The sequence below is a fragment of the Misgurnus anguillicaudatus genome, chromosome 24 (genome assembly GCF_027580225.2).
Source record: "Misgurnus anguillicaudatus chromosome 24, ASM2758022v2, whole genome shotgun sequence".
Classification (NCBI taxonomy): domain Eukaryota; kingdom Metazoa; phylum Chordata; class Actinopteri; order Cypriniformes; family Cobitidae; genus Misgurnus; species Misgurnus anguillicaudatus.
This window is the reverse complement of record NC_073360.2, coordinates 42,770,437-42,786,597: the sequence shown is the minus strand read 5'-3', so window position 1 is coordinate 42,786,597 and position 16,161 is coordinate 42,770,437. Positions and strand designations below refer to the sequence as shown.

General features: G+C 36.6%; 1 protein-coding gene across 7 annotated transcripts; it reads right to left on the bottom strand.

The window, feature by feature from the left end:
- Positions 1-1,355: 1,355 nt before the first annotated feature.
- On the bottom strand, positions 1,356-15,184 carry LOC141349219 (uncharacterized). 7 transcript variants are annotated; one of them, XM_073863484.1, is made up of 20 exons: positions 15,086-15,184; positions 14,567-14,625; positions 14,288-14,392; positions 14,064-14,123; positions 11,050-11,125; positions 8,346-8,422; positions 7,916-8,044; positions 7,720-7,836; positions 7,518-7,637; positions 6,182-6,217; positions 5,880-5,940; positions 5,680-5,789; positions 5,514-5,588; positions 5,332-5,436; positions 3,046-3,147; positions 2,856-2,963; positions 2,436-2,519; positions 2,283-2,354; positions 2,096-2,137; positions 1,356-1,957 (listed from the first exon to the last, which is right to left on the bottom strand). In XM_073863484.1, the coding sequence occupies exons 1-20, from the start codon at positions 15,105-15,107 to the stop codon at positions 1,643-1,645; spliced, it is 1,875 nt and encodes a 624-aa protein (XP_073719585.1). In that variant the 5' UTR covers positions 15,108-15,184; the 3' UTR covers positions 1,356-1,642. The 7 variants fall into 7 exon arrangements, with proteins under 7 accessions (XP_073719585.1, XP_073719588.1, XP_073719589.1 ...); XM_073863487.1 differs by having other exon boundaries at positions 1,356-1,954; XM_073863488.1 differs by having other exon boundaries at positions 3,052-3,147.
- Positions 15,185-16,161: the final 977 nt, after the last annotated feature.

Below are 16,161 nucleotides of genomic sequence, written 5' to 3'. Positions count from 1 at the left end.
CACAAAATATAAAACTACTTTCACACGTAAAATGGTCTTTGACATAAACTGGATTAACTAACAAAACCAGTTTATTTCATGACTCCCCCATCAGCACAGTTCAGGTATCATAATGACATCTTTACACGTAAAAAGCTTGGGTGTGTCAAATACTCTTTTAGTCAGAAAACTGTTTGATATCTGACAGGATTAACCAGTGACAGAGTTTCTAGCAGACCTTACACAGTCTGTGATTTATCTGAAGATACAATCATTGTTCGAATAATGTCAAAGATTATGGGGGTCCCCCAGCTAAGAATTTAATTCATGTTGTATTTTCATTTAAATAAAAACCAGGGGACCCCCTTATTTATATCTCAATGCTTATATTAGGTCTGGGACCACCCAGCCCCCCCCTTAAATTCGAACACTGGATACAATACATTAGATTAAGATTGAACTAATTCATATTAAGTGACAATAATGTAACATCGGAAATGAGTTTTGTCTTAAACATTTACTGTAAAAACGATACAACACTGTAAAAAAATTCCATAGAAATTTGCAGCTGGGTTGCCGGTAACTCACCGCAGATTCAAATTTATGTTATTTACTGGCAACATTTTGTTCAAAGTTAAATGAACATTAAACATTTACAAGTATTTGTCTTTACAGAATAAAACTAGAAAAAACGCATCAAGCAAAACATTCTGGGAAACAAAATCTGAAGCAAAAAACAGAAAAGGTTTGATGATGATTTCTGGTTCCCAGAATGCTTTGCATGAGGCTGTTATTGTATAGTTTTATTCTGTAAAGATAATATTTAAAATTTATTCAACTTTGAACAAACTCTTGCCAGAGAATAACTTAAATTTGAATCTACGGTAATTTACCGGCAACCCAGCTGCAATACCACTGTAATTTCTACAGATTTTTTTACAGTGAATTACATACTGTACTGTACACTGTAAAAATTGCTGTAATTATGCAGCTGGTTGCTAATAACTTACTGTAGAAAATAAAGACTGAAAATGTTTCATCATTTAACTTTAAACATACTGTTGCCAGTAAATAACAAATGTAAAATCTACAGTAAGTTACTGGCAACTAGTTGCCGTAATACCCAGTTATACTGTAATTTTACTGTAATAATGTAAATTTCTAGATTTTTTTTTACAGTGTAGTGTAAAAATATAATGCTAAATATTTATCATTTCTGTTTCAGAAAACTCTTATGATTGTAATTAGTGCTTTGTAGCAAATACCATTCATAAACTCCATTAGTCATTTATAGTAACTGTATATAGTTTACACTTTATATATTCAGAAAACATTTAATTTAAGAAACCACTAAAATACAAAGACATAATGCTGGATTGGTTTTGTCATAATGTTTTAATCTGCAATTCTAGCAAACAGAACAGACAAGTTTTTATTTCATATGTGCTGCATCCCGAAATCTAATAAAACACATTAATAAATGATAGTTATGAAAATAATCTAATAAAAACAAATGCTGCATCTGTCTTTCTGTTTTAATGCTGCTTTTTGCAAGCTCACGAAACATCATTTGTTATGTTAATATGATCTTTCTTAAGGAATGAACAGGTGTGTCCAAACCTTTGACCTCTGGTGCAATACTATGTTATTTTGGTATGTATCTCTAAGATCTGTAAGGTTTAGGACCTCTAAGTATGTCATTAGATCTGTGTGAAGTGTATCTGGAGGTGACAACAACAGGCACTCGCTCCGTCTCCAGTGTGATTCTCTGTGGATGACCCATCAGGCTTTCCATGGGTGTAAGATGCCTGGAGGAGGCGCTGCTGTTCTCCCGCTGAACTTCAGAGGACACAACCGGAGATCCTTGACTGTTATCTGTTGTACTGAGAGAGCCACCACCAAATCTTCCTCCATCCACTGAGAGCGACTGACCTCCATCAGTCCCCAATGCAGATTTCTCTTCTTCATTTGATTTCTTCTAAAGTGAAATAAATGAACGAACAAGATAAATATACAGCCATCTATTAATGAGGGAAATCAGGAAAGCAATTTTTAAAAAGCTCAATATTGAGATATACAGGTAAGGTGTAAAGTATAAGCTTAGATTGGTTTGTACCTGTTTGACATCATCATTATCTGAAGCTGATGGTTTAGAGTCCTGAATATAAACAAAAGCAGGAAGATTTAATTAAAACTGTATTATTATTATTATTTAGAGAATGAAGGTACATAGATATTTTACTGTGAAATATTAGACATTGCTGTCTTATCCCTAAACCATTGGGGTTAATACTGATCATCACCTTCTTCTTCTTCTTGTCTTTCTTTTTATCCTTTTTCTTCTTGTCTTTGTCATTGTCAGATGAGCTGGAGTCCTGATGCACAAACAAACATTTATGATTGACAGAACAAGAAAAAAATATTGCACAAATAAAAGGATTTTTATAGTAATTCACCTTCTTTTTCTTCTTCTTCTTCTTCTTATCTTTATCACTGTCTGAGGATGAGCTGCTGTCGGATGATGAAGATGAGCTAGAATCCTGAGGTGAAAAGTCAAGAGGTCATGCCAATGATAACGATTTTGGCAACCCAGGGTATCTTACTTGGCATAATTCTGCTTGTCTCCTTTGGGACAGGCTTATTTCAGGAACACATCAATGTTTCTGACTCAAAATCAAACATACAGCAACTCAGTAAGATCTCAGTAAAAGCACAAATCTGTTTCATAAACACCAGTAAATCTCAGTCTGCGTCTCATTATTAATGACATATGACACACTTCTCTTTAATTATGTACTTACTGTACTGTAAACAAATAACAACAATTACTTTTGGCCATGACCCTGCAGAGGATAATTAATGAATGGCATAATTACTTTTGCTGCCTTCTTCTTCTTTTTCTTCTTCTTCTTTTTCTTCTTCTTTTTCTTGTCCTTCTCGCTGTCAGAAGACGAAGAGTCGCTGTCTGATGATGAAGATGAATCCTGGCAGGAATAAGAATATACATGTGTGAAATCTCAGGTAACGTAAATAAATTCAATAAATGAATAAGTAAATCATTCTTACCTTTACTTTCTTTTTCTTCTTCTTTTTCTTCTTCTTCTTTTTCTTCTTGTCCTCCTCACTGTCAGAGGATGAAGATGATGTGTCTGATGATGACGATGAATGCTGGAACAAGAAAAGATTTCAGTCCAAGTATTTAAAATCAGCGGAGGCCGGTGACTTCTCTTGTGAGTGGCACGAATTCAAAATATGTGTTTGTTGCGTCATGTGAACCATGTGCATCATTCGTCATGACAAAATACTCACAACACTTAACACTACACTCTGATTACACATGAGATTAAAGGCGGGGTGCATGATCTCTGAAAGCCAATGGACTCTGGACCATCTTATGATAGACCCGCCCCCCATATACGCAACCCAGACAACAATGTTGGTTAGTAGACACGCCCCTTACTGCTGATTGGCTACAAGTGTGTTTTGGTACCCGGTCCAACGTTTTCCAAAGTGATTTTCAAAAATCATGCACCCCGCTTTTAAGCGAGTATCTGGCTTCTCTTTTATCATAAACACCCTCGAAACGTCTACAGCAGGCTCGTATTTTGACATCACACGTTTTGCACATAAGGTTACTTGGCGCGCCAAACACATATTTTGACATGACGAGTCACACACATGACGGGCTAAATACATGTTGTAACGAGCCTCACACTGCGTGCCCTCAAAAAAAGAAGTCATCGGCTGCCATCTTATTAAAATACAAGGTCTCATTAGTGCACGAAGTTGACAGAGTGTCACCCCAATCGGCCTATGGGGGGCACTATAGCAATGGCAAACGCGTTGATGCTTCTAACTTTCACAGTTCTTGTCCAAATGTCAATTGCCTTATATCCCTGAATTCCTTGCATCAAGACGAACAAAATGTATATCTCCTATTTCATTTCTGTCATGAAACATTTTCCGCTACTTTCGATTTTGTCAAAAAAACAAAAACTAAAAAAACTAGTCCTAGGTTTTTCACCCGATCGGAATCATTCCAGTGCTAAAATGTTCCTTGGAGTTCGAATATCAATAATTATTAAAAAAAGTCGGCTCACGGTCAACATGCCACGCCCCAAAGTCTGAAGTGTGCGCAGCCACTAGGATTTTATTGGCTATAATTGGGGACAGGAATGAATTATCAACATGACACTTGGTACTTGCGATAAGAGTCATGGCCTGAGGTCGCATGCATCGTTTTGTCACAGCGCCACCTAGTGGTCAGACAAATCATTTAAATGCTTATAACTTAGGCTGAGTTTGAAGTATTTTAATGCAATTTTTTTCCTTGGAGTCCTGAATTGTTGCCGAGTCCAACGATACCAAACACGCCAGGTTTCGCCTTACGGTTGGCTCTGCACAGGAAAATAGCACTTAAAAACACGCACGAATAACTCCGTGGGGTTATTCCGATCGACTCGAAACTACCATAGGAAGAACATTACATTACCTTCTGAACAAAAAACGTTATTGCCTTTATGTTAAATTTCCATCAGAAATGGTGGAAAATTGCAAAAAAATAAAAAAAACATGTGTTTTTACACATAAATGGTTATAACTCCGCAATGACATGACATTTTTTCACCAGATTTGATACGCTGATGTCTGAGCAGAGTCTGAGGCAATAAAAAAAATTGTATGCCTGCACGACTAGTTGGCCTCATAATTGAACAAAACCTTTGACATTGAGTAAGCCCAATGGTCATACAACTGTTTTTCACTCAACTAAAGTGTATAGCCATGATACTAGCGACATGTAACAGTAATGACCTCAGGTTGCATGCACGAGTTTGTCATAGCACCACCTAGTGGTTTTTTGTTATTTTCACTTAAAAATACTGCAACCTTACATCTAAAATCATAAGTCATCCTGCATTATTCCTTTATGGCTTTGAGTATAATCATTGGTGGATTGCAATTCACTCCCTAACAACCAATGAGAATACCCTAGCAACCATTTTGCAAGAGCTATATCTGTATCAGAACATCGTAGAGATATGGGGTTGGGCTCTTTTGACTCATTAAGACTACTCTAAAATTTTGTCACCTGAGTTTTGCCACGGCAAGCACCACTCACATTTCATTCAGTGTTCTATTTGTCAATGCTCCGTGAGAAGAGAGTAAGACATTTCACTGAATGAGAGCAGGTTTTTTGCTGATAACTTTGAAAACATGTTTGTCTGGTAGCTTATTTTTCATCATGTGTTTTGTACAATGCAGAATATCTACAGGGGCATGTCCTTAAAGGTCTTGTGGTCCAAATCGCTTGAACCCCGGTAATCGCTGATTGCAGCTATATTTATTATTTACTTTCTTCTTCTTTGTTTTCTTTTTCTTCTTCTTTTTCTTCTTCTTCTTCTTGTCATCTTCGCTATCAGAAGAGGAAGATGAGCTGTCTGATGATGAAGATGAATCCTGTCAAAAACAAGAATACAGGTTTGAAATCCTATGAATATGTAAATAAATACAATAAATAAGTAAATAATTCTTACCTTCACTTTCTTCTTCTTCTTCTTTTTCTTCTTGTCATCCTCGCTGTCAGAAGAGGAGCTGTCTGATGATGAATCCTACATGTCCACAAATGTACGTGAATAACAACATTCACAATCAAGTAGAATACGTGAAATATTCTCAATAAATAAAGTAAATACAACACACCTTATCTTTCTTCTTTTCCTTCAGTTTCTTCTTTTTGTCTTTCTGTTTGTCTTTGACGTCCTCTGTATTCTCATCAAACACGTGACCGCTCGCAGACTCAACAGGAAGTGCTTGAAAAGACAGGAAGTAGATTTTTAATGATCATGATTATCCATTATTAAAATAAAGAGACTTAAATATGAGATAAAAACTGGGCTCACCAGATGAGGATGAAAAAGTTTCCAAACCGTCCCCTGATAGTTTCCCAGTTTCTTCATGTTTCTGTAACAGACAGAAAGTAAATCAATCAAATCAAGTCTTATATTCTGACTCGAATTCGATACGATTTTATTTCTTAAAAGCTACAGCGCATCATTCAGTGGCTTTTTATTAAATCCATGAGCTATAGAGGAGTAACTCCTCAGCAATAACATCTCGTCTGAGAGTTTTCAGATGTTTTCTGTCTGCTGTTGCATGCTGGGATTGAAACTGTAAAGTTGTGTCAAAGCACTAATGTTCTTACCTTTTCATCTTTATCTCCATCACTGCCCTCCGAGTCCTGTGTAAAACAGCGATGTGTTAGAAAGACTTGTGAATTTGATTTTAACACTTTGGCACTAAAGCAGAGCCGAGCCATCAAGAGATGTGAGTCACACACACAGTGAATGTTATAAAGACTTCAGCTCAGTCATTACTGTACAACACATCCAGATATAATAACTCTCTATAAAGAGAAAAATCACATTTTTTTCATTCACTCGTTTCTGTAGGAATATTACTGGAAAACTTTGGCCTATTCCATGCTTATTTACTTTGATTATATTCATGGACAGGGCAACAACTCATTACTCCTGTCCTGGATTATATTTTTTATAAAAAAATTGTTTCACTTTGGAGATGAATGTCATTTCATATTCACTTTAAGTAACAAACAAAGCTTTTTCATGCATCTAACCAGTGTGCGAATTATGTCAAAGCTTATAGGTGGTCCATGAGCCAAGGCCAAAAATTCGGGATAATTTTGTGTTTGCGTGGTTTTTGAAACGTACGTTTATGAGTGTGTGTGTTAATTTAAGTATGTATATGCATCTATGTGCACAGCTCAACATCTTGCACTCAAATTGTTTAAAAAAACGCTCGCATGTAAATGTTTGCAAGGTTTAGAAACACATGCAAATGATAAACTTTCTATAAATAGCTATTTATTTCTGAATGATGCATATTTCAGCGATTAGTATTAAAGAGATTATAATTTATGCATGATTTCTTCTGCTTTCCCAATAAAATATTTTGTGTCTCTTCTGATTTGGTGGACTGGTGTGAAGCCCCTAACCCTAAAGATTCTTACTGTAAACGAGGTGAAAATAATCCATATGCCCACTGCACTACTTCCTGAACTTCAGCCAGCTCCCCGCTTCCTGTCCGCCAGCACCGGACAAACTGACCAATCCATGTGTATCTGATTATTGTTGTTGTGACTACTGAGGTCAGGCACACCTGAATTAATCAGTTTGTCCAACAATGGCAGACAGGAAACAAGGAGCCGGCCGAAGCCCAGGAAGCAGTGCAGCTGGGCACAAAGCCTATTCCTCCAGAACACAGCGTGAGGTGCACTTGAGAGTTTAATTTTATTTTAGACAGAAATATTTTGGACAAATAATGGACACTATCGCTTTGTGCCAGGGCAGCACAAGAATTTTAAAGTCATGTAGTATTTTAATTTTAATAAAAATCAGGGGACCCCCAATTTATATTTTTGTGCTTTATAGGGTGTCCGTCAAAGCTTATAGGGGCCCCCCCCTCAATTCGAACAGTCCATCTAACCAAATCTTAATGAGATATAAATAACTACACTTCACCTTTTTGTCCTTTTTCTTCTTCTTGTCCTTCTTCTTTTTCTTCTTCTTGTCTTTCTTCTTTTTCTTCTTCTTCTTTTTCTCATCTTCACTCGAGCTGTCGGATGAACTGCTGCTGGAATCCTGACAGATAAACAAACAGATGAGGATGTTCAGCTTTCATGAATCAGCAGCAACATACAACAAATACTTTCTCTACATGAACCTTCTTCTTCTTCTTCTTGGTCTTCTTCTTTTTCTTCTTCTTCTTCTTCTTTTTATCATCATCATCACTGTCAGAGGATGAAGATGAGCTATCAGAAGAGGAAGATGAGCTGGACTCCTGAAATACACACAAATATTGAGACGCTTTACAATCAGAGGAGATAAATATACTCTTTTATTCTTCTGTGGTTCCATACCTTCTTCTTCTTCTTCTTCTTTTCTTTCTTCTTCTTTTTCTTTTTATCTTTCTTTTTCTTATCTTTTTTCTTTTTCTTTTCTTTCATCTTCTGGTCATCTTCATTGTCTGATAGAGACGCTCCTGAATCCTGTGAGGATAAAGCAGGTTCATTTACCTATTAAAGCAAATTATTCAAGCCCAAATTTGGGTACATTATGTATTCACAGTATACAGTATCTTCATGTCTATCTGTCCTGTGGAGAATAACTGACTGTGTTCTGTATTTTGTGTTATAAGTGCTGCATTATCTTCCTAATGTATTTACAAACAAACATCTGACAACTACCATATCTTAAGACGAAGAATATCTGCTAAATATTAAGGAATATTTAAGGGATATCACGCAAACGCTCTTTATTGATCTGTCAACATGAGAAATTGAAAATTACTTTATCTGTCTTTAATTTCTTCTTCTTCTCCTCTTTGGGTTCTCCTGCAGGAATTAAATCAGCATCTCCCTCTAAACCTGATGAAGAACAAACATCACTTCATCAAAATACCAGTAATGAATACAGTACTAACATACTACACATACATTAGTATTACAACAATACAGAAAGCATCTGAGCGAAGTATGTAAATGTTATGCATGAAACGTCTGGCATGCAAAAAATACTTTATATTTCAACAGTGATAGATGAACTGGTAAATCAATACCATTATTAACCACAAGTGAAATGCTTTAGATGTTTAGCACTGCACAAATACATTATGCAGTAAAACAGTGTGTACATCTCAAATTGCACTCGTATGCACTATTCCATTATGCCATTTTGTAGTATAAATAGTACAAAAGTAGTGTGATCACATTGGAAACATTAAAACTCAATCAACCCAATCAATGAATTGCGTAACGCTGGTCACTTTCCCAAATGCCGCTCTTGATGTGGACTTGTGATCTCTTGGACTTACAATGGCTGATGTGTACGTGTGTCCGTAAGCGTCATTTTAAGTTTTTAAAGGGGGCATACGGTCACTGCCTTTTCGGTCAATATGATTGTGATTCCTTGACGTGCAATTTTCTTCCTGACAGCCCCAGCAGCATTATATCCCGAAAGTGCAGACTTACAGGAAGACCATGGGTGCCTTTTGAGACAAGGCATTCATGCACTGAAATGTCTGTGTTATAATGTACGGCATTATATGGCACACCCCTATTGGAGACGAATACACTTCAGACTGATGAAGACTAAGTTTATGTTGGGTAAAACAAATAACACTGATATTAAAAGTCATCTGGGAAGCTTCTGGTTATATACTTCTGGTTAGGAAAAATAAGTGTTCGATTAGGGATAAAACTACTCTTCTAAAATGTATGTATGTATGTATGTATGTATGTATGTATGTATGTATGTATGTATGTATGTATGTATGTATGTATGTATGTATGTATATATATATATATATATATATATATATATAGGAGGTATTTAATGTTCATTAAATACCTCCACTTCAAATTCCATTCAGAAATACCGCTTTGTTGTCAGAATCCACTAAATGCCACGTCAACTTTGTGCAATTATCCTCCAAGTGCACAACAGATTAATTACATGAACGACCAAGTGCAAAACGACCGTGGATTACATTCAAACTTGTGTCCCTTGTGAGTACTTGGACCCGAATACAACCCGAATGTGACAGTAACGTGGACCACAGCGCCATCTAATGTGTGCTTCAGTTTCTTCATTTTTACACTTTGCCTCTTTCTAGTTGCATCTTTTGCAATTGTCAAAAAATCATTTTTAATGAAAATAAGGCATTTCAATGACTGATTAATAACATTTTCATTGCCATTAAAGTAAAATTATGGAAACTAAACATAATAGCCTGATAAAAAATGCTTAAAAAATAACAAAAAACATGCACTTAAAGGAATATTCAATTTTCTTAAAAGAAAAATCCAGATAATTTACTCACCACCATGTCATCCAAAATGTTGATGTCTTTCTTTGTTCAGTCGAGAAGAAATTATGTTTTTTGAGGAAAACATTGCAGGATTTTTCTCATTTTAATGGACTTTAATAGACACCAACAATTAACACTTAACTCAACACGTAACATTTTTTTTTCAAAGGACTATAAACAATCCCAAACGTGGCATAAGGGTCTTGTCTAGCGAAGCGATTGTCATTTTTGACAAGAAAAACAAAAAATATGCTCTTTTAAACCACAACTTTTCGTCTAGGTCCGGTCCAGCGCGACCTAACGTAAATGCGTAGTGACGTAGGGAGGTCACGTGTTACATATATAAAACGCCCATTTGTGGACCATTGTAAACAATAAACTGACACAAAGACATTAATTAGTATCAGTTGACATACAACAACGTCGGAACGGTCCTCTTTCTCAACACTTGTAAACACTGGGGCGGAGTTTCGCGTTCGTCTTCTGTGACCTCTTGACGTGATGACGTATTGCGTGGGGTCACGCTAGCACATCACGACCGGATTACGACGAGAAGTTGTGCTTTAAAGTATATTTGTCATTTTTATTGTCAAAAATGACAATCGTTTCGCCAGACAAGACCCCCACGCCTCGCCCGGGATCGCCCATAGCCCCCCGAAACTCTGTTGAAAAAAACTGTTAAGTGTTGAGTTTCTATCAAAGTCCATCAAAATGAGAAAAATCCTGCAATGTTCTCCTCAAAAAACACAACCTCTCCTCGACTGAACAAAGAAAGACATCAACATTTTGGATGACATGGGTGGTGAGTAAATTATCTGGATTTTTCTTTTAAGAAAATGGAACACTCCCTTAAGAAGGTTTTGCATCTGGCCTCTTCATATACTATTTAGTGTATTAATTTAGTACCCACTAAATTCGTTTTTTAAAAGGGAACTGGCCCAGTGACAGCTACCTTTATTTCCTCATTAACAAAGTGTACGTCATTTGGCACACAGCTAGTGTTTCATTCTGAACATGTGAGACACACTGAGTACAAAGAGCCCAATGCATGATGGGTAACGGATTCCAGGCGTTGAGTCACCAACAGAAGGAAGTTAAAATGAACTGAAATAATTCAATGAATGTTGTTCTTATTCAGGTCACAAACTCACAAGTATGTACACACATGTACTAAATCTGTCGTACCTGTCTCTACGAGATTCACACACTCTTTCGTCACGTTCTCAGCTTTCTTCTTCTTTTTCTTTTTCTTCTGTTCATACTGTAGAAAAGCATGTGCGTTATAAGCTGCTGGTGTTTTGCATGACACAGTTATGTCATGAATCAGACGTTGTTGTTATGTGATAAATACAGTGGCAAGAACAGGAATGAGCTGGTTTTCTATAGTGATTTGCCATAAATGTGATCTGATCCTCATCTAGGTCACAACAATGGACAAACATAATGTGTATAAGCTTACAACACACAAATAATTCAAGTTTCTTGGGTCTTTTTTGACAAGTTTAACAAAATATCCTACAGGATAATGTCAGGGTGTCTGTCCACCAGATCAGTAGAAGTTGGTTGATGCATGCATGACAATGACCTTAAAGTGCACTTATATCATTGATAAAAAACAATGTTATTTTGTGTATTTGATATAATACAATGTGTTCTCGTGGTTAAAAACACATTATTATCCACATACAGTACATTTTTGTAGCTCCAGATCTCACTCCCTTCCTGAAACGTACGAATTTGAAAAGCGCTGTGTCCCTGATTGGCCAGCTAATCTGTATGATGTGATTGCTCTGAATACCTCTGACGTCAGCTGGCAACGCTCCATGTTTGAAAGATTCGCTCACAATGCAATGCTAACAGGAGTTAACTTACAGGGAAAAGGAATTATGATAATTTTCTCAAAGTCATCCTGCCAAGAAAGAAAACTGTTGCCTACAATCTGTGTGTTTGTTGTAGTCCAAGAAAAGAGATTTAAACTCACGTCATCGTTTACTTTGGGGTTTGTACCTTTTGCATATCGTTAACATGAACTAATACACACTTAGACACCAAAGGAAATGTAAAATCGTGTGGGATAGGTGCGCTTTAAGCATCGAAGTAAATCCACCACAAACTGGCTTAACCTCAAGACCTGAGTTTTGGTTTGTCTTTTTTCAGATTTCTACCAGCTATTTTGGTGTTAGGAAGAACCGATAAATATAATAACCAAAAATAGAACCGAATTTAAAAGAGGAACTATACTTTATGGCGTAATAGCACTTTTGGGAGTACTTCGACTCGCCTGAAAAGTCCGCTCCCCTTCTCACTCTCATAATGGGAGAGGGAGGGTGTTACTGCGCCGAGTCGAAGTACTCCCAAAAGTGCTATTACGCCATAAAATATAGTTCCTCTTTTAAATCCGCTTAGAAAAGCGCTACGTTTTATTTTGTACCACCAAACTTGCTCGTATAACTAATCGTCTTAAATAAGAAAAAAAGTTGATGTGTTTGGTCACTTCTAACTTTATCTCTAAATGGTACCATTGAATGAATGGGGCTAAGCTAAATGCTATCGAAGCGTCGCAGCGCGCTCCAGCGCTTACGTGCACGCACACAGATGATAGAGGGATGTATCAACAATTCTTAGTTAAGGTAATAACATATTTTAATATTGAAAATGAGTAGACTATTCCTTTAAGAAAAACAAAATGCGTCATTTGGAGTGACCTAGTCAAGCCCACACCTTAACCTGTGCAATGACCTAAAGGGAGCGGTTCACACCAGAAATCCGACAAATTTGTTTGATGAACCGGTTTTGTAAAGGGGAATGGGGAAAAATTCCTTCTGAACAATGTGCAGGTCTGATTCATAACTACTTAAAGTGCTTGCTTGAAGTAATTGCTTCTTAAGGAGGTTCAACAAGCTGCTGGGTGTTTTCAAAAATGACAGAAGAAACTAGAAATACTTGTGTGTTGTCAGCTTATGCACATTGTATTTGTCTACTATTGTGATCTAGATCAGGGGTTTTCAAACTGGGGGGCGGGGCCCCCAGGGGGGCTGCGAGATGGTGCCAGGGGGGCCCCAGTTTTATGACATTTTATAAAATAGGCAAGGCAAGGCAAGTTTATTTGTATAGCACATTTCATACACAAAGGTCATTCAAAGTGCTTTATAGATACATTAATTTATCATGAATTCTGTGTAATTAAACATAACAAAATAAAGCTACTAACCAAAAGCACTACTTTTTTGTATAATTTAATATGTGTTTTAGTAAAATGTGGAGTTTAGAACAGTTTTTGTCACAAATTTTCTTTGGGGGGCCGCGAAGAAGTGCACCATACACAAGGGGGGCCGCACGCTGAAAAAGTTTGGGAACCACTGATCTAGATCACATCTAGGATCAGATCACATTTCATGGCAAATCACCGCAGAAAACCAGCTAATTTCTAGGGGTTCACATACTTTTTCTTGCCGCTGTACATGTTTCATAATTCAAAATCAGACATAAGACACGCAACAACTTTGTACTGAGGTGTTTGTGTGCCACACGGCGTGACTCACAGTCACATTAACTTCCTCAAAACGTCCTTCATTTTAAAGTTTAGTAGTCAAACCCATTTGACTCAACATAACCCATAACAGAGGTTTTACCAAACACTGATGCTGTTTTTTATTTCAGTGAAGAATGACATGAATATTTCTTAGGAAAAAGAAAGTCATACAGGTTTGGTGAGAAAAGCAGGTGTAGCAGCTGCTTACAAATGTGTTTTTGCTTTGGGGTCAATATGTGCTGTTAAATCCTCAAAGCAAAGCAGAAGTTCTCGTAAAACCGCAGGTAATGTGTTTGATTATTTGTCATTCTTAATGTCAGCATTATAACACAGGTGCATTCTGGGTAATGTCTAACAGCATGGATTAAAACATCGACACTAACAAACAGAAGATGTTTCCAAAACAGAAGAATGAATAAATATTTATATATACATATATAAGATTTAAAATATATCAATAACCCTAAGGCTAGTTTGCTTAGATTATTTGCCCTGAGTACATATAACTACAGTTATGTTAGTGATTAAAACATGATCTGATATGTTTATTAAGTACTGTACTAAAGCCTTATGAAATAACTTGAGAAACCACACTTGTACTATCTCATTATGCTTCAGTGTATAAGCAAACATATCATTGAACGTAAAAGTAGAAAATAACATTTACCTCACTGCTGTCGGTATCTGAGGATGAGGAAGATGATGATGAAGAAGATGAGCTGGATTTCTGTGTGAAGAAGCAATAATTATTGTACAGGTTAGCATGAATGATGGTTGCAAGGATGTAGAGGTGATACCAGGCTCACTATGCACGGCTAAAACAATTTTACTGATGATTGATGAATTAGTAAACTAATCTTTCATGTAATTTTACAGAAAGCATTATGCCACCTTGCTTTTTTTCTTTTTTAACTTCTTTTTCTTCTTCTTCTTGTCTCTATCATCATCCTCACTGTCAGATGAAGACGCAGAGCTGTCATGTGACCATGGGTCATCCTGGAGAAGAGAATACAATGCTTATATCACAGACTGACCTGATCATGTTAGTTTGCTTTGGAGCGCCAGATTACATTTTACAGAAGTCTTGAAATTAAAATTGTAGAGGTTTTAATTTACTGTATATATTTATTAACTTTGATGTCCACCCTGCACCTGTCTATGTTTATGTACCTTTACACCTGGAACTGGAACCAACTGAGACACAACCACGCCCCCTTCTGGCAGCTCACCTGAAAAAGAGTTATAGTTGCTGCATTAAAACAATAAACAAATAATTTGGCAACTGTGTTCATTGGAAAAGTACTGAGTTATAAATGACAACTCTACCAATTTATTTTAAAAGATCTCGCTGCATGACAAATTAAAGTTAATATAAGCTCATTTATATGGAAAGCACATTAACAACAAATATTTAATTCTGTTAAATTAAATTTCCTAGAGTGTCACATATTAACTGCTAGATATTTTTTAACTTCCTGTAAACACGGCATGTAAAAAAACTTTTTAATTAAGCTAAGTCACATTGAGTGATATCATTATTTTAAATAATAAAGTAAATCGATAAAAATGTTTAAATCCACGGTTTACATTGGATTACAATTCCACTTTTGTGTAGCCTATTATTGAATTAGCATAAGAAACGAACACTCGTGCCACTACAGTTCTTTAGTTTTATCATTTTAAAATTACCTGAGAGCTGACTGGACTCCATCTTTCCTTCAGGTGAGTTTATCACACGATCTCAATGCAACCGTTTCATTTATAGCTGTGCGGCGCGTGTCTAATGAATATTCATTACGCAGGGAGACGTTCCTGAGTGAGTGTGGCTCAGCTGTCGAATCAACGAACGCAGCTGTATGAATATTAATGAGGATGCCGATCTAGACATGCAGGCATGTGACCAAGCAACGTCAGCGCATATAATATTCATTAGTTAAGACTTGGTGAGGGTTACACACAGACAGAAATACACTAAACAGCTTTAGTATCACGTAATCATCATGTTAATAATATTTTCACACACCCTTTATAAACACAGAGAGCTGGTTTGACTGTAAACACGATTAAACATGCTGTAACATACGCGTCAGAAGCAAAAAATGTGGGTGGGTCCAAAACTGGAGAAGATGCCATTCATTTGTATTCTGGTGCCTTTTAATTAAACAATTGCTTTTATAGCCTAAAAACTTTGTTTATCTTGTTCTGGTGTGGTCAGGAAGCAGACGAAAGTAGTAAAAACATGAAATGGAGTTTAATATGGACTTGAGGCAAGTGAAATGGATTTGAGGAAGTAGCAGCGTGGAAGTCAAGGCTGCAGCTAAAACGTGGAACGGAGTTTAATTAATTATGGCATTTTTCTAGTGGAATGGATTTGACTGACGGCGCTCTAAGACGTAAACAGACATATTCGCTAAATTAGAGAAAAAGTGAGTGGGTCTTGCATGGGTGTATTCACACCAGGCACGAATAAAGCGAATACATCGCACTTTTCGCACATAGTTGTACACTTGAACATTTTAAGTTAACTTGCTTTGCATCATTTGTGCGTGAAATTTAGACGTGAATATGTTAAAGCTACCGCTTTAGCTAGCTTGTAGTCTCAAATTAACACCAAAGTTTAGATTTTTAAACTTGCATGGGAATCACAAGTTACGCGTGTAAAATGCCCAAAAATGCTTAATTGGCACTACATCATTCTCGCCACCTCAATCGCATGAAGCGCTGCAAGATGTTTATCACTTCTTTGCATTGACTTAACATGTAAA